Source organism: Oncorhynchus mykiss, unplaced genomic scaffold, assembly GCF_013265735.2.
Source record: "Oncorhynchus mykiss isolate Arlee unplaced genomic scaffold, USDA_OmykA_1.1 un_scaffold_119, whole genome shotgun sequence".
NCBI classification, from domain to species: Eukaryota; Metazoa; Chordata; class Actinopteri; order Salmoniformes; family Salmonidae; genus Oncorhynchus; species Oncorhynchus mykiss.
This window is the reverse complement of record NW_023493660.1, coordinates 1,187,861-1,206,534: the sequence shown is the minus strand read 5'-3', so window position 1 is coordinate 1,206,534 and position 18,674 is coordinate 1,187,861. Positions and strand designations below refer to the sequence as shown.

The 18,674-nt window shown below is 51.5% G+C and overlaps 1 protein-coding gene across 11 annotated transcripts in view; it reads left to right on the top strand.

Annotated features, from left to right (window-relative positions):
* LOC110517734 (probable JmjC domain-containing histone demethylation protein 2C) overlaps nt 1-18,674 on the top strand; it is a 225,697-nt gene that overhangs the window by 108,720 nt on the left and 98,303 nt on the right. For all 11 annotated transcript variants that reach the window (XM_036972063.1, XM_036972064.1, XM_036972068.1 and 8 more), the window contains exon 3: nt 1,721-1,834. In XM_036972063.1, the coding sequence (XP_036827958.1) occupies nt 1,721-1,834 (114 nt within the window). The remainder of the gene's footprint in view (nt 1-1,720; nt 1,835-18,674) is intronic.

Here is an 18,674-nt window from a genome sequence, read left to right as displayed (position 1 = left end):
TGAACTCTGAGCCCTGCCCTGTGCCCTGCCCTGTGCCCTGCTCTGTGCCCTGTGCCCTGCTCTGAACTCTGTGCCATGCCCTGTGCCCTGCTCTGAGCCCTACTCTGTGCCCTGCTCTGAGCCCTGCAGAGCCCTGCTCTGACAGAATCCTCCCTACTCAGACTCACACCCAGGCCACGTGATGGTCTGTTCCTGTACCCTGCTCTGACAGAATCCTCCCTACTCAGACTCACACCCAGGCCACGTGATGGTCTGTTCCTGTACCCTACTCTGACAAAATCCTCCCTACTCAGACTCACACCCAGGCCACGTCATGGTCTGTTCCTGTACCCTACTCTGACAGAATCCTCCCTACTCAGACTCACACCCAGGCCACGTGATGGTCTGTTCCCGTACCCTACTCTGACAGAATCCTCCCTACTCAGACTCACACCCAGGCCACGTGATGGTCTGTTCCCGTACCCTGCTCTGACAGAATCCTCCCTACTCAGACTCACACCCAGGCCACGTGATGGTCTGTTCCTATACCCTGCTCTGACAGAATCCTCCCTACTCAGACTCGCACCCAGGCCACGTGATGGTCTGTTCCCGTACCCTGCTCTGACAGAATCCTCCCTACTCAGACTCACACCCAGGCCACGTCATGGTCTGTTCCTGTACCCTACTCTGACAGAATCCTCCCTACTCAGACTCACACCCAGGCCACGTGATGGTCTGTTCCTATACCCTACTCTGACAGAATCCTCCCTACTCAGACTCACACCCAGGCCACGTCATGGTCTGTTCCCGTACCCTGCTCTGACAGAATCCTCCCTACTCAGACTCACACCCAGGCCACGTCATGGTCTGTTCCTGTACCCTACTCTGACAGAATCCTCCCTACTCAGACTCACACCCAGGCCATGTGATGGTCTGTTCCTGTACTGTAGCTGTTGGAATGCATCTGAGTGGCTGTGTGCCTGTGTGACTGTGTGTGTTGCTGCAGCAGTGAGATGGAGTGAGATGGAAGATGAGAGAGTTGAGCCCTGCAGGGAGGCTGATAGACATTGACATCAGAGATGGGTGATCAGCGGGGGTGAAGAGAGGGAGAAGAGAGGAGGAAGAGGCACATCAGAGTGACAGGCTGCCTTTGAACTGTCTGATAGCAGCAGCTCTCTGCAGCAGTGTTCCTCTCTTTAGTTGTCTGTTTCTGTCTGACTTCCATCATCATCATCATAATCATTATTATCATCATTACCATCATTATCAACATCATTATCAACATCATTATCAACATCATTATCAACATATTATTATTTATTATTATCATTATTAAAATCATCATTATCATTATTAAAATCATCATCATTATCATTATTAAAATCATCATCATAATCATTATTATCATCATTACCATCATTATCAACATCATTATCAACATATGATTATTTATTATTATCATTATTAAAATCACCATCATTATCATTATTAAAATCATCATCATTATTAAAATCATTATCATTATTATTATTATTCCTCCCTCCAAACAGTTGTTAATTGTGCAGACGTTTTCCCCTGACTAAATGTTTTAAATCTTAATGTTTCAGACCTTCAGTGCTGGTGAGATTCTGCCTGTTTTCCCTCCACCCTCTAGGAAACACGTGGGAATTATTTGTACAGATGAGAGTTGGAAAAGAGAAGACGTTGAAGGCTCTAACGGTTAGTGTTTTTGTTGTTTCAGACGTTCAGACCTCTGGTGGGGAAGGCTACTCTGGGTTCCATCACGGCTGTAGAGTTCTTCTCTGACAGACAACTGGACTTCCTGTCTGACCACGGAGCATACCAGCCCTACCAGGTCAGTGGACACAAACCCGTACACACATGATTACATATCTGTGGTCACTGGCTCGTCGGTGACACGGTCAAATTAAAGTTCTGGTGATCCTCATTCCATTATGGTGTCATTTCCTGCTCCGCCAATCTGATATTATGGAGGAATTCTCCCAGGAGTCTCTGGAGAAAGACCTGTCTGTTTAGTTGGAGGAATTATCCTAGTTGTCTCTGGAGAAAGACCTGTCTGTTTAGTTGGAGGAATTCTCCTAGATGTCTCTGGAGAAAGACCTGTCTGTTTAGTTGGAGGAATTCTCCCAGTAGTCTCTGGAGAAAGACCTGTCTGTTTAGTTGGAGGAATTCTCCCAGGAGTCTCTGGAGAAAGACCTGTCTGTTTAGTTGGAGGAATTCTCCCAGGAGTCTCTGGAGAAAGACCTGTCTGTTTAGTTGGAGGAATTCTCCCAGGAGTCTCTGGAGAAAGACCTGTCTGTTTAGTTGGAGGAATTCTCCCAGGAGTCTCTGGAGAAAGACCTGTCTGTTTAGTTGGAGGAATTCTCCAAGGAGTCTCTGGAGAAAGACCCGTCTGTTTAGTTGGAGGAATTCTCCCAGGAGTCTCTGGAGAAAGACCTGTCTGTTTAGTTGGAGGAATTCTCCCAGGAGTCTCTGGAGAAAGACCTGTCTGTTTAGTTGGAGGAATTCTCCCAGGAGTCTCTGGAGAAAGACCTGTCTGTTTAGTTGGAGGAATTCTCCTAGTTGTCTCTGGAGAAAGACCTGTCTGTTTAGTTGGAGGAATTCTCCCAGGAGTCTCTGGAGAAAGACCTGTCTGTTTAGTTGGAGGAATTCTCCCAGGAGTCTCTGGAGAAATACCTGTCTGTTTAGTTGGAGGAATTCTCCTAGTTGTCTCTGGAGAAAGACCTGTCTGTTTAGTTGGAGGAATTCTCCTAGTTGTCTCTGGAGAAAGACCTGTCTGTTTAGTTGGAGGAATTCTCCCAGGAGTCTCTGGAAAAAGACCTGTCTGTTTAGTTGCTCTTCTTTGACAGTGAAGATCAACGGTTGAATATCAGTGGGTCGGCCGTATCAGTTCAGTGGGTCGGCCGTATCAGTTCAGTGGGTCGGCCGTATCAGTTCAGTGGGTCGGCCGTGTCAGTTCAGTGGGTCGGCCGTGTCAGTTCAGTGGGTCGGCCGTGTCAGTTCAGTGGGTCGGCCGTGTCAGTTCAGTGGGTCGGCCGTGTCAGTTCAGTGGGTCGGCCGTGTCAGTTCAGTGGGTCGGCCGTGTCAGTTCAGTGGGTCGGCCGTGTCAGTTCAGTGGGTCGGCCGTGTCAGTTCAGTGGGTCGGCCGTGTCAGTTCGGTGGGTCGGCCGTATCAGTTCGGTGGGTCGGCCGTATCAGTTCAGTGGGTCGGCTGTATGAGTGGGTCGGCTGGATCAGTGGGTCGGCCATATCAGTTCAGTGGGTCGGCCGTGTCAGTTCAGTGGGTCGGCCGTGTCAGTTCAGTGGGTCGGCCGTGTCAGTTCAGTGGGTCGGCCGTATCAGTTCAGTGGGTCGGCCGTATCAGTTCAGTGGGTCGGCCGTATCAGTTCAGTGGGTCGGCCGTATCAGTTCAGTGGGTCGGCCGTATCAGTTCAGTGGGTCGGCCGTATCAGTTCAGTGGGTCGGCTGTATCAGTTCAGTGGGTCGGCTGTATCAGTTCAGTGGGTCGGCTGGATCAGTTCAGTGGGTCGGCTGGATCAGTGGGTCGGCTGTATCAGTGTGTCGACTGTATCAGTTCAGTGGGTCGGCTGTATCAGTTCAGTGGGTCGGCTGTATCAGTGTGTTGACTGTATCAGTTCAGTGGTTCGGCTGTATCAGTTCAGTGGGTCGGCTGTATCAGTGGGTCGGCTGTATCAGTGGGTCGGCTGTATCAGTTCAGTGGGTCGGCTGTATGAGTGGGTCGGCTGTATGAGTGGGTCGGCTGGATCAGTTCAGTGGGTCGGCCGTGTCAGTTCAGTGGGTCGGCCGTGTCAGTTCAGTTGGTCGGCCGTGTCAGTTCAGTGGGTCGGCCGTATCAGTTCAGTGGGTCGGCCGTATCAGTTCAGTGGGTCGGCCGTATCAGTTCAGTGGGTCGGCCGTATCAGTTCAGTGGGTCGGCTGTATCAGTTCAGTGGGTCGGCTGTATCAGTTCAGTGGGTCGGCTGTATCAGTTCAGTGGGTCGGCTGTATCAGTGTGTCGACTGTATCAGTTCAGTGGGTCGGCTGTATCAGTGGGTCGGCTGTATCAGTGGGTCGGCTGTATCAGTGGGTCGGCTGTATCAGTGGGTCGGCTGTATCAGTTCAGTGGGTCGGCTGTATCAGTGGGTCGGCTGTATCAGTTCAGTGGGTCGGCTGTATCAGTTCAGTGGGTCGGCTGTATCAGTGGGTCGGCTGTATCAGTGGGTCGGCTGTATCAGTTCAGTGGGTCGGTTGTATCAGTGGGTCGGCTGTATCAGTGGGTCGGCTGTATCAGTGGGTCGGCTGTATCAGTGGGTCGGCTGTATCAGTGGGTCGGCTGTATCAGTGGGTCGGCTGTATCAGTGGGTCGGCTGTATCAGTGGGTCGGCTGTATCAGTGGGTCGGCTGTATCAGTGGGTCGGCTGTATCAGTGGGTCGGCTGTATCAGTGGGTCGGCTGTATCAGTGGGTCGGCTGTATCAGTGGGTCGGCTGTATCAGTGTGTCGACTGTATCAGTTCAGTGGGTCGACTGTATCAGTTCAGTGGGTCGGCTGTATCAGTTCAGTGGGTCGGCTGTGTCAGTTCAGTGGGTCGGCTGTATCAGTGGGTCGGCTGTATCAGTGTGTTGACTGTATCAGTTCAGTGGGTCGGCTGTATCAGTTCAGTGGGTCGACTGTATCAGTGGGTCGGCTGTATCAGTGGGTCGGCTGTATCAGTTCAGTGGGTCGGCTGTATCAGTTCAGTGGGTCGGCTGTATCAGTGGGTCGACTGTATCAGTGGGTCGGCTGTATCAGTGGGTCGGCTGTATCAGTGGGTCGGCTGTATCAGTGGGTCGGCTGTATCAGTTCAGTGGGTCGGCTGTATCAGTTCAGTGGGTCGGCTGGATCAATGGGTCGGCTGTATCAGTGGGTCGGCTGTATCAGTTCAGTGGGTTGGCTGTATCAGTGGGTCGGCTGTATCAGGATGCAGCTTTAATATGACTATTAAGGTGGATCATTAGTGTGTTTCAGAGACAGGACGGAGAGGAGGGGACAGTGTGTTTCAGTGACAGGAAGGAGAGGAGGGTCAGTGTGTTTCAGAGACAGGAAGGAGAGGAGGGTCAGTGTGTTTCAGAGACAGGAAGGAGAGGAGGGTCAGTGTGTTTCAGAGACAGGAAGGAGAGGAGGGACAGTGTGCTTCAGAGACAGGAAGGAAAGGAGGGGACGGTGTGTTTCAGAGACAGGAAGGAGAGGAGGGACCTTGTGTTGATGGGGGGTTGTTGTGAGAGGTTGAGGGGCTGGGGGTTGTTGTGAGAGGTTGAGGGGCTGGGGGTTGTTGTGAGAGGTTGAGGGGCTGGGGGTTGTTGTGAGAGGTTGAGGGGCTGGGGGTTGTTGTGAGAGGTTGAGGGGCTGGGGGTTGTTGTGAGAGGTTGAGGGGCTGGGGGTTGTTGTGAGAGGTTGAGGGGCTGGGGGTTGTTGTGAGAGGTTGAGGGGCTGGGGGTTGTTGTGAGAGGTTGAGGGGCTGGGGGTTGTTGTGAGAGGTTGAGGGGCTGGGGGTTGTTGTGAGAGGTTGAGGGGCTGGGGGTTGTTGTGAGAGGTTGAGGGGCTGGGGGTTGTTGTGAGAGGTTGAGGAGATGGGGGGTTGTTGTGAGGAGATGGGAGGTTGTTGTGAGGAGATGGGAGGTTGTTGTGAGGAGATGGGAGGTTGTTGTGAGGAGATGGGAGGTTGTTGTGAGGAGATGGGAGGTTGTTGTGAGGAGATGGGAGGTTGTTGTGAGGAGATGGGAGGTTGTTGTGAGGAGATGGGAGGTTGTTGTGAGGAGATGGGAGGTTGTTGTGAGGAGATGGGGGGTTGTTGTGAGAGGTTGGGGGGCTGGGGGTTGTTGTGAGAGGTTGAGGGACTGGGGGTTGTTGTGAGAGGTTGAGGGACTGGGTGTTGTGAGAGGTTGAGGAGATGGGGGGTTGTTGTGAGGAGATGGGGGGTTGTTGTGAGGAGATGGGAGGTTGTTGTGAGGAGATGGGAGGTTGTTGTGAGGAGATGGGAGGTTGTTGTGAGGAGATGGGAGGTTGTTGTGAGGAGATGGGAGGTTGTTGTGAGGAGATGGGAGGTTGTTGTGAGGAGATGGGAGGTTGTTGTGAGGAGATGGGGGGTTGTTGTGAGAGGTTGGGGGGCTGGGGGTTGTTGTGAGAGGTTGAGGGACTGGGGGTTGTTGTGAGAGGTTGAGGGACTGGGTGTTGTTGTGAGAGGTTGAGGGACTGGGGGTTGTTGTGAGAGGTTGAGGGACTGGGTGTTGTTGTGAGAGGTTGAGGAGATGGGGGGTTGTTGTGAGGAGATGGGAGGTTGTTGTGAGGAGATGGGAGGTTGTTGTGAGGAGATGGGAGGTTGTTGTGAGGAGATGGGAGGTTGTTGTGAGGAGATGGGAGGTTGTTGTGAGGAGATGGGAGGTTGTTGTGAGGAGATGGGAGGTTGTTGTGAGGAGATGGGAGGTTGTTGTGAGGAGATGGGGGGTTGTTGTGAGAGGTTGGGGGGCTGGGGGTTGTTGTGAGAGGTTGAGGGACTGGGGGTTGTTGTGAGAGGTTGAGGGACTGGGTGTTGTTGTGAGAGGTTGAGGGACTGGGTGTTGTTGTGAGAGGTTGAGGGACTGGGGGTTGTTGTGAGAGGTTGAGGGACTGGGGGTTGTTGTGAGAGGTTGAGGGACTGGGGGTTGTTGTGAGAGGTTGAGGGACTGGGGGTTGTTGTGAGAGGTTGAGGGACTGGGTGTTGTTGTGAGAGGTTGAGGGACTGGGGGTTGTTGTGAGAGGTTGAGGGACTGGGGGTTGTTGTGAGAGGTTGAGGGACTGGGGGTTGTTGTGAGAGGTTGAGGGACTGGGTGTTGTTGTGAGAGGTTGAGGGACTGGGTGTTGTTGTGAGAGGTTGAGGGACTGGGGGTTGTTGTGAGAGGTTGAGGGACTGGGGGTTGTTGTGAGAGGTTGAGGGGCTGGGGGTTGTTGTGAGAGGTTGAGGGACTGGGGGTTGTTGTGAGAGGTTGAGGGACTGGGGGTTGTTGTGAGAGGTAGAGGGGCTGGGGGTTGTTGTGAGAGGTAGAGGGGCTGGGGGTTGTTGTGAGAGGTAGAGGGGCTGGGGGTTGTTGTGAGAGGTTGAGGAACTATGCTGCTGAATGAGTCATTTCATAGATGAGAACACATTATAGTGACTCATATGTCCTGAATGCAGACCAGAGGACAGTTGGCTGCTTCCTTCTTTCTGTGTGTTGTTGATGCTGAGCCTCTTCAGTGGGTAGATAGATGCTACATCTCCCTCTCTCTCTTTCTCTCTCTCTCCCTCTCTCTATCTCTCTGTGTTTACAGGTCTTCAGTGGGTAGATAGATGCTACGTCTGTCTGTCTGTCTGTCTGTCTGTCTGTCTGTCTGTCTGTCTGTCTGTCTGTCTGTCTGTCTGTCTGTCTGTCTGTCTGTCTGTCTGTCTGTCTGTCTGTCTGTCTGTCTGTCTGTCTGTCTGTCTGTCTGTCTGTCTGTCTGTCTGTCTGTCTGTCTGTCTGTCTGTCTGTCTGTCTGTCTGTCTGTCTGTCTGTCTGTCTGTCTGTCTGTCTGTCTGTCTGTCTGTCTGTCTGTCTGTCTGTCTGTCTGTCTGTCTGTCTGTCTGTCTGTCTGTCTGTCTGTCTGTCTGTCTGTCTGTCTGTCTGTCTGTCTGTCTGTCTGTCTGTCTGTCTGTCTGTCTGTCTGTCTGTCTGTCTGTCTGTCTGTCTGTCTGTCTGTCTGTCTGTCTGTCTGTCTGTCTGTCTGTCTGTCTGTCTGTCTGTCTGTCTGTCTGTCTGTCTGTCTGTCTGTCTGTCTGTCTGTCTGTCTGTCTGTCTGTCTGTCTGTCTGTCTGTCTGTCTGTCTGTCTGTCTGTCTGTCTGTCTGTCTGTCTGTCTGTCTGTCTGTCTGTCTGTCTGTCTGTCTGTCTGTCTGTCTGTCTGTCTGTGACTGAGGATACATTTGAAAAACTCTTGGTTAACAGAGATTCTGGGAACATCAGAAGGTGGGGGGAAATAAACTATATTCTGGTAATCCGAACAATTGAACATAAGCAGTGGTACTTAATGAATATGATGTCAGTTCGGTTGTCATCTGAGACATTCTCATCAATGATAAGATGACATAAACTCTACAGTGGAAAGTCTGCACATTGTAGTTATCGGATTCACATGGAATTGTTGTTCAATTTAAATGTTTGAATATGAAATTATTGGTGAAGAGATTAAATGTAATTTTAGCTTCCAAATGAGAGATTTGGGTTTTCATAAGGTAGGGAGGGCTCTGCTCAATCAGTGGCCCGCCCCTGTGAAGAAGCTGTTTAGGTCAGTGATCTCTGTTCTGATGTCCAGAAGCTGTTTAGGTCAGTGATCTCTGTTCGGATTTCCAGAAGCTGTTTAGGTCAGTGATCTCTGTTCTGATGTCCAGAAGCTGTTTAGGTCAGTGATCTCTGTTCTGATGTCCAGAAGCTGTTTAGGTCAGTGATCTCTGTCCTGATGTCCAGAAGCTGTTTAGGTCAGTGATCTCTGTCCTCAGATATGCGTCTCAGAGGACAGTATAACAACTAGTATCCACTGTAGCGTCATCTCAGATATGTGTCTCAGAGGACAGTATAACATCTAGTATCTACTGCAGAGTCATCTCATATGTGTCTCAGAGGACAGTATAACATCTAGAATCCACTGTAGAGTCATCTCAGATATGTGTCTCAGAGGACTTGGCCCATGTCTGGAGGAATATGTGATGCCACAGTAGAATCGCTCACGGTGACAGAGCAGTGACTGGTGAGGAACACCTCTGATCAGTCACGTAAGTTACCACAGTCTTACTAACATCCTGCTCTGACCGGTTGCTAGTGAAAGTCCGTCTGGTACGGATTCTACTGTTTTTACACGAGGATATGTGGAGGTCTGTAGGGCAGGGTGGAGGAGAACAGGAGGATATGTGGAGGTCTATAGTGGAGGAGAACAGGAGGATATGTGGAGGTCTGTAGGGTAGAGGAGAACAGGAGGATATGTGGAGGTCTGTAGGGTGGAGGAGAACAGGAGGATATGTGGAGGTCTGTAGGGTGGAGGAGAACAGGAGGATATGCGGAGGTCTGTAGGGCAGGGTGGAGGAGAACAGGAGGATATGTGGTGGTCTGTAGGGCAGGGTGGAGGAGAACAGGAGGATATGTGGAGGTCTGTAGGGTGGAGGATTTGTGGAGGTCTGTAGGGCAGGGTGGAGGAGAACAGGAGGATATGTGGAGGTCTGTAGGGTGGAGGATATGTGGAGGATATGTGGAGGTCTGTAGGGTGGAGGAGAACAGGAGGATATGTGGAGGTCTGTAGGGTGGAGGAGAACAGGAGGATATGTGGAGGTCTGTAGGGCAGGGTGGAGGAGAACAGGAGGATATGTGGAGGTCTGTAGGGCAGGGTGGAGGAGAACAGGAGGATATGTGGAGGTCTGTAGGGTGGAGGATATGTGGAGGTCTGTAGGGCAGGGTGGAGGAGAACAGGAGGATATGTGGATGTCTGTAGGGTGGAGGATATGTGGAGGTCTGTAGGGTGGAGGAGAACAGGAGGATATGTGGAGGTCTGTAGGGCAGGGTGGAGGAGAACAGGAGGATATGTGGAGGTCTGTAGGGCATGGTGGAGGAGAACAGGAGGATATGTGGAGGTCTGTAGGGCAGGGTGGAGGAGAACAGGAGGATATGTGGAGGTCTGTAGGGTGGAGGATATGTGGAGGTCTGTAGGGCAGGGTGGAGGAGAACAGGAGGATATGTGGATGTCTGTAGGGTGGAGGATATGTGGAGGTCTGTAGGGTGGAGGAGAACAGGAGGATATGTGGAGGTCTGTAGGGCAGGGTGGAGGAGAACAGGAGGATATGTGGAGGTCTGTAGGGCATGGTGGAGGAGAACAGGAGGATATGTGGAGGTCTGTAGGGCAGGGTGGAGGAGAACAGGAGGATATGTGGAGGTCTGTAGGGTGGAGGATATGTGGAGGTCTGTAGGGTGGAGGAGAACAGGAGGATATGTGGAGGTCTGTAGGGCAGGGTGGAGGAGAACAGGAGGATATGTGGAGGTCTGTCGGGCAGGGTGGAGGAGAACAGGAGGAAGGGGGGAGCAGCAATCTGTTTGGTATAAAGGACACAATGAAGTCACTGTTTGTAGGGCCAGCCAGGCAGGCAAGCTGAGGATCGTGGTGTAGTGTGCTGTAGAGAGAAGAACTGACAGGAGGAATAGGAGAAGGACAAGGTGAAAGAAGAGGAGAGGCTGGACTGTGACCAGCAACAGTGAGTCAGATCTTTACACTATTAGAGAGAAAGCAAGACGAGATACTACAGCCTGCTACTCGTCTGACAGTGGACTGACTGTACAGTGACCTCTGTTGGGCTGAAGTTGGATGATATTGAATGCAGGTTTGTACAGTGTGGCTTACCATTTAATACCATTTATTTGTAATAGTATGCCTATTTGTTGAATTGATACATCATTTTTTCTGAGTGACAGACTAGTTTTCCATTTGTTAGTATCTCAAGTTCTCCCTCAGAACACACTAATGCTCTGTACCCTGTTCACCAATGGCTATTTTGGTATATTTTGACATAATTTGCCTCCTTGGTCGACCGAAAGTCGTCTGTTCTTTCGACCAATCAATTGGTCTAAATGTTCAAAACGTAATTGTTTTCTTCATATATAGACCAACCCGATGTGTTTGACTTAAATCAACTATATGCACAGCTGGTCTGAGGATTTAACTGTGTGATTAAGACACACAAAGGTATGTTTTATTTCTCCTTTATTTAACCAGGGAGGTCAGTTGAGAACAAGTTCTCATTTACAACTGAGACCTGGACCAAGATAAAGCAAAGCAGTGAGACAGAAACAACAACACAGAGTTACACATAAACAAACGTACAGTCAATAACACAATAGAAAAATCTATGTACAGTGTGTGCAAATGTAGAAGAGTAGTAAGGTAAGGCAATAAATAGGCCATAGAGGTGAAATAATTACAATTTAGCATCAACACTGGAATGGTAGATGTGCAGATGATGATGTGCAAGTAGAGATACTGAGGTGCAAAAGAGCAAGAGGGTAAGTAACAATATGGGGATGAGGTAGTTGGGTGGGCTATTTACAGATGGGTACAGGTACAGAGATCGGTAAGCTGCTCTGACAGCTGATGCTTAAAGTTAGTGAGGGAGATATGAGACTCCAGCTTCAGTGATTTTTGCAATTTGTTCCAGTCGTTAGCAGCAGAAAACTGGAAGGAAAGGCAGCCAATGGAAGTGTTGGCTTTGGGGATGACCAGTGAAGTATATCTGCTGGAGCTCGTGCTACGGGTGGGTGTTGCTATGGTGATCAGTGAGCTGAGATAAGGGGGGACTTTACCTAGCAAAGAGTTTTCGATGACCTGGAGCCAGTGGGTTTGGCGACCAACCCAAATGACTCAGGAGGGATGGCCACGCTTTGTTAAAATATGACAGTGAGTGCCTGTGTGATTGGCGCACGTTATCTCTCTCCTCCCTGCTGCAGAGAACAGGCACCACAGCAAGTGTCTATCACGCTGTCTTTCTCCTCTGCTGCAGAGAACAGACACCACAGCAAGTGTCTATCACGCTGTCTTTCTCCTCCCTGCTGCAGAGAACAGACACCACAGTCTATCACGCTGTCTTTCTCCTCCCTGCTGCAGAGAACAGACACCACAGTCTATCACGCTGTCTTTCTCCTCCCTGCTGCAGAGGGATGGCCATGTTGTTTCTCACTTGTTGCTCCGACTGAAAAGTGCAGTTACTGAAATCCCTCATTTGTTTAGGGAAAAAACATTCCCTATTCCCTCCCATGCAGGCAGTAGCTCAGGGCCAAGATAAAGCAAAGGGACCTCCCATGCAGGCAGTAGCTCAGGGACTGCCGCAGCTCCCTGGGACTGGGACTGCCACACAAAAATATCAGCCCGCAGAGAGAGAAGCACAAGATTAAACTTCACTCAACTTTCCAGGCAGTGGTCACCAACCGGTCGATCACGATCCACTGGTCCATCTCCAAGGCATCCCTAGTCAATCACGATCCACTGGTCCATCTCCAAGGCATCCCTAGTCGATCACGATCCACGGGTCCATCTCCAAGGCATTCCTAGTCGATCGCGATCCACTGGTCCATCTCCAAGGCATCCCTAGTCGATCACAATCCACCGGTCCATCTCCAAGGCATCCCTAGTCGATCGCAATCCACCGGTCCATCTCCAAGGCATCCCTAGTCGATCACAATCCACCGGTCCATCTCCAAGGCATCCCTAGTCGATCGCAATCCACCGGTCCATCTCCAAGGCATCCCTAGTCGATCACAATCCACCGGTCCATCTCCAAGGCATCCCTAGTCGATCACGATCCACTGGTCCATCTCCAAGGCATCCCTAGTCGATCACAATCCACCGGTCCATCTCCAAGGCATCCCTAGTCGATCGCAATCCACCGGTCCATCTCCAAGGCATCCCTAGTCGATCACAATCCACCGGTCCATCTCCAAGGCATCCCTAGTCGATCACGATCCACTGGTCCATCTCCAAGGCATCCCTAGTCGATAGCGATCCACTGGTCCATCTCCAAGGCATCCCTAGTCGATCACAATCCACCGGTCCATCTCCAAGGCATCCCTAGTCGATCGCGATCCACGGGTCCATCTCCAAGGCAGATGTAACTTAAAGCAGGTACAGCCTCAGTGTTCACAGTAAAACTGTAACTTAAAGCAGGTACAGTCTCAGTGTTCACAGTAAAACTGTAACTTAAAGCAGGTACAGCCTCAGTTTTCACAGTAAAACTGTAACTTAAAGCAGGTACAGCCTCAGTTTTCACAGTAAACACGCGCTGGAAGTTGCACAGAATTTTTGCCCTACATTACTCATCTCATATGTATATACTGTACTCTATACCATCTACTGCATCTTGCCATCTTAATGTAATGTATCACTAGCCACCTTAAACTATGCCACTTTTATATGTTTACAAACCCTACGGTACTCATCTCATATTTATATACTTTACTCTATACCATCTACTGCATCTTGCCTATGCCGGTCTGTACCATCACTCATTCATATATCTTTATGTACATATTCTTTATCCCCTTACACTTGTGTCTATAAGGTAGTAGTTTTGGAATTGTTAGGTTAGATTACTTGTTGGTTATTACTGCATTGTCGGAACTAGAAGCACAAGCATTTCGCTACACTCGCATTAACATCTGCTAACCATGTGTATGTGACAAATACAATTTGATTTGATAGCAGTAAAAACTGTATCATAGAGGCTGAGAATGTCAGAAGAAAGAAGGTGACTGTAGTAGGGTGACTGTAGCAGGGTAGCAGGGTAGTAAGGTGACTGTAGCAAGGTGACTGGCAGGGTGACTATAGCAGGGTAGCGAGGTGACTGTAGCAAGGTGACTGTAGCAGGCTAATAAGGTGACTAGCAGGGTAGTGAGGTGACTGTAGCAGGGTAGTGAGGTGACTGTAGCAGGGTGGTGAGGTGACTGTAGCAGGGTGACTGTAGCAGGGTGACTGTATCAGGGTAGTGAGGTGACTGTAGCAGGGTGGTGAGGTGACTGTAGCAGGGTGGTGGTAGCAGGGTGGCGGTAGCAGGGTAGTGAGGTGACTGTAGCAGGGTGACTGTAAGCAGGGTGACTGTAGCTGGGTAGTGAGGTGACTGTAGCAGGGTAGTGAGATGACTGTAGCAGGGTGACTGTAGCAGGGTGGTGAGGTGACTAGCAGGGTGACTGTAGCAGGGTTGTGAGGTGACTGTCGCAGGGTAGTGAGATGACTGTAGCAGGGTGACTGTAGCAGGGTGGTGAGGTGACTGTAGCAGGGTGACTGTAGCAGGGTAGTGAGGTGACTGTAGCAGGGTAGTGAGGTGACTGTAGCAGGGTAGTGAGATGACTGTAGCAGGGTGACTGTAGCAGGGTAGTGGGGTGACTGTAGCAGGGTGGCAGAAGGGACTGCAGCTGTTGGCTCTGCTACACAACAGTCTCCCTCAGTGATCCAGAACTGACAGTGCTACTCTGTTCTGTAGCACCAACACAACTTAATGGCTTTCCCTGGAAGGAAGGCAGGGCTGCACAGACAAAGCCCCCTCTGTCTCACAGCTCTCCCTTTCTCTCACACGCTAGTGTTCATTTGGGTCTCTGTCCTTCGCTCAGGGTAGTATCATGTTACTATAGCGACACTCCGTGAACACACACACACTCACTATGGGCGTTCAACATTACATGTAGCCAGCAACATAAGATCATGCTTTAGTCATGCAGAGCCCAGAACATTACAGGACAAACCAGAAACAACACCACACCGTAGCCTTGTATCATAGCCCCCCCTCCCCTCACCCACATTTCTGTGTTACACTCGGCAGCCATATTTATTACATCGCCCCCAGCAACAAGACATTTACTCACGACACTCATACTGGGTTGCCATAGTATCGGACCCAGTTGCTAAACTGGGAGTATAAAGTCTGAATCACCTTCTCCTCCTAGACACCACCTCCTCCTCCTAGACACCACCTCCTCCTCCTAGACACCACCTCCTCCTCCTAGACTCCACCACCTCCTCCTAGACACCACCCCCTCCTAGACACCACCTCCTCCTCCTAGACACCACCTCCTCCTCCTAGACACCACCTCCTCCTAGACACCACCTCCTCCTCCTAGACACCACCTCCTCCTCCTAGAAACCACCCCCTCCTAGAAACCACCCCCTCCTAGACACCACCTCCTCCTCCTAGACACCACCTCCTCCTTCTAGACACCACCTCCTCCTTCTAGACACCACCTCCTCCTTCTAGACACCACCTCCTCCTAGACACCACCACCTCCTCCTAGACACCACCACCTCCTCCTAGAAACCACCCCCTCCTAGACACCACCTCCTCCTCCTAGACACCACCTCCTCCTTCTAGAAACCACCCCCTCCTAGAAACCACCCCCTCCTAGACACCACCTCCTCCTCCTAGACACCACCTCCTCCTCCTAGACACCACCTCCTCCTCCTAGACACCACCTCCTCCTCCTAGACACCACCACCTCCTCCTAGACACCACCTCCTCCTCCTAGACTCCACCACCTCCTCCTCCTAGACTCCACCACCTCCTCCTAGACTCCACCACCTCCTCCTAGACTCCACCACCTCCTCCTAGACTCCACCACCTCCTCCTAGACACCACCTCCTCCTCCTAGACTCCACCACCTCCTCCTCCTAGACTCCACCACCTCCTCCTAGACTCCACCACCTCCTCCTAGACTCCACCACCTCCTCCTAGACTCCACCACCTCCTCCTAGACTCCACCACCTCCTCCTAGACTCCACCACCTCCTCCTAGACTCCACCACCTCCTTCTCTTCCTAGACTCCTCTTCGTCCTCCTAGACTCCTCCTAGACACCACCTCCTCCTAGACTCCTCCTAGACACCACCTCCTCCTAGACTCCTCCTCCTAGACACCACCTCCTCCTAGACACCTCCTCAGAAAGGAGGACCAAGGCATCTTTAATAAATTATATTAAGAGAGCCTTGGTCCTCCTTTCTTTTGTTTTAATCAGTTATTTGGTGACGTGATATATTTAATATAGTCTGGTTTAAAAAGGATCACTTTTTCTTTTATGAAATTCACTGAGTAGGATGGTCCTCCCCTTCCTCCTCTGAGGAGCCTCCACTGATATGCATCTCGTCCTTGTCTAGCTAGACACCATGCTGATCTTATCCAGCTAGACACCATGTTTCTCTGTTATATTGCTGCTTTTATCCAGCTAGACACCATGTTGCTCTTATCCAGCTAGACACCATGTTTCTCTGTTATATTGCTGCACTTATCCAGCTAGACACCATGCTGCTCTTATCCAACTAGACACCATGCTTCACTTATCCAGCTAGACACCGTGCTGCTCTTATCCAGATAGACACCGTGCTGCTCTTATCCAGCTAGACACCTTGCTGCTCTTATCCAGCTAGACCCCATGCTGCTCTTATCCAGCTAGACACCATGCTTCACTTATCCAGCTAGACCCCGTGCTGCTCTTATCCAGCTAGACACCGTGCGGCTCTTATCCAGCTAGACACAGTGCGCTCTTATCCAGCTAGATGCCGTGCTGCTCTTATCCAGCTAGACGCCGTGCTGCTCTTATCCAGCTAGACGCCGTGCTCCTCTTATCCAGCTAGACGCCGTGCTGCTCTTATCCAGCTAGACGCCGTGCTGCTCTTATCCAGCTAGACACCGTGCTGCTCTTATCCAGCTAGACGCCGTGCTGCTCTTTTTCAGCTAGACGCCGTGCTGCTCTTATCCAGCTAGACGCCGTGCTGCTCTTATCCAGCTAGACGCCGTGCTGCTCTTATCCAGCTAGACGCCGTGCTGCTCTTATCCAGCTAGACGCCGTGCTGCTCTTATCCAGCTAGACGCCGTGCTGCTCTTATCCAGCTAGACGCCGCGCTGCTCTTATCCAGCTAGACGCCGCGCTGCTCTTATCCAGCTAGACGCCGCGCTGCTCTTATCCAGCTAGACGCCGCGCTGCTCTTATCCAGCTAGACGCCGCGCTGCTCTTATCCAGCTAGACGCCGCGCTGCTCTTATCCAGCTAGACGCCGCGCTGCTCTTATCCAGCTAGACGCCGTGCTGCTCTTATCCAGCTAGACGCCGTGCTGCTCTTATCCAGCTAGACGCCGTGCTGCTCTTATCCAGCTAGACGCCGTGCTGCTCTCATCCAGCTAGACGCCGTGCTGCTCTCATCCAGCTAGACGCCGTGCTGCTCTCATCCAGCTAGACGCCGTGCTGCTCTCATCCAGCTAGACGCCGTGCTGCTCTCATCCAGCTAGACGCCGTGCTGCTCTCATCCAGCTAGACGCCGTGCTGCTCTTATCCAGCTAGACGCCGTGCTGCTCTTATCCAGCTAGACGCCGTGCTGCTCTTATCCAGCTAGACGCCGTGCTGCTCTTATCCAGCTAGACGCCGTGCTGCTCTTATCCAGCTAGACGCCGTGCTGCTCTTATCCAGCTAGACGCCGTGCTGCTCTTATCCAGCTAGACGCCGTGCTGCTCTTATCCAGCTAGACGCCGTGCTGCTCTTATCCAGCTAGACGCCGTGCTGCTCTTATCCAGCTAGACGCCGTGCTGCTCTTATCCAGCTAGACGCCGCGCGGCTCTTTGTTATATTGCCAGTCTTGCTTTGTATTTGAATGGGGCCATCTGTTGTACCTCTTTACTCCACTTTGTACTGTAAAGATGATATTGTTAAAGATGTGATTTTTGTGTCATGTCTCTAAAGCTCTATTCGGATGGGACAGGTTGTACTGGGGGAGCTCCGGTAGTGGGACAGGTTGTACTGGGGGAGCTCCGGTAGTGGGACAGGTTGTACTGGGGGTGCTCTGGTAATGGGACAGGTTGTACTGGGGGAGCGCCGGTAATGGGACAGGTTGTACTGGGGGAGCTCTGGTAATGGGACAGGTTGTACTGGGGGAGCGCCGGTAATGGTCCCAGGCCGTGGTGGAGGCCTGGTATTGGTCACAATTTTTAGATTTTGAGATGCCTCTGAATATATAGCACTGCAGCAACATCAATCAGACAGGAGAGGCTGGAGGTGAAATAAAAAGCATCGCCTGGTTTGTGATGAAGTCTCCTCCCTCACCTTGACTCGTGCAGCCAGAGAGGGTGGGGGCGCTGCTCCTCATTGCCCTCTACAAGGCAGACTGGAGTGGCTCAGGAGACCTCAACAGCAGAGGGCGCTGCTCCTCATTGCCCTCTACAATGCAGACTGGATTGGCTCAGGACTCCTCATTGCCCTCTACAAGGCAGCCTGGAGAATACTGATAACAGGACTCAGTCATGTGGAGCCTCTCAGTAATGGGACTGGGCAGTCAGACACACAGTGCTCAGCCCATTCATTGTTAATGAACACAGTTAATATGTCTGGCCGTGTTCTGTCTGAGCTGCTGTCCTACTGAGTCCTGCTAGTGTTCTGTCTGAGCTGCTGTCCCACTGAGTCCTGTTCTGTCTGAGCTGCTGTCCCACTGAGTCCTGCCTGAGCTGCTGTCCCACTGAGTCATGTTACTGTTCTGTCTGAGCTGCTGTCCCACTGAGTCCTGCTCGTGTTCTGTCTGAGCTGCTGTCCGAGCTGCTGTCCCACTAGTGTTCTGTCTGAGCTGTTGTCCCACTGAGTCCTGCTCGTGTTCTGTCTGAGCTGCTGTCCCACTGAGTCCTGCCCGAGCTGCTGTCCCACTGAGTCCTGCCCCACTAGTGTTCTGTCTGAGCTGCTGTCCCACTAGTGTTCTGTCTGAGCTGCTGTCCCACTGAGTCCTGCTAGTGTTCTGTCTGAGCTGCTGTCCCACTGAGTCCTGCTCGTGTTCTGTCTGAGCTACTGTCCCACTAGTGTTCTGTCTGAGCTGCTGTCCCACTGAGTCCTGCTCGTGTTCTGTCTGAGCTGCTGTCCCACTAGTGAGCTGCTGTCCCACTGAGTCCTGCCTCACTGAGTCCTGTGAACACATTCTCAGTTACAGCAACGACCTGGGGGCTGAATGAGCCGACCGTGATGGTTTGAGGGTCAGATTGGGAATTTAGCCAGGACACCAGGGTTAACACCCCTACTCTTACGATAAGTGTCATGGGATCTTTAATGACCTCAGAGTCAGGACACCCGTTTAACGTCCCATCCGAAAGACGGCACCCTACACAGGGC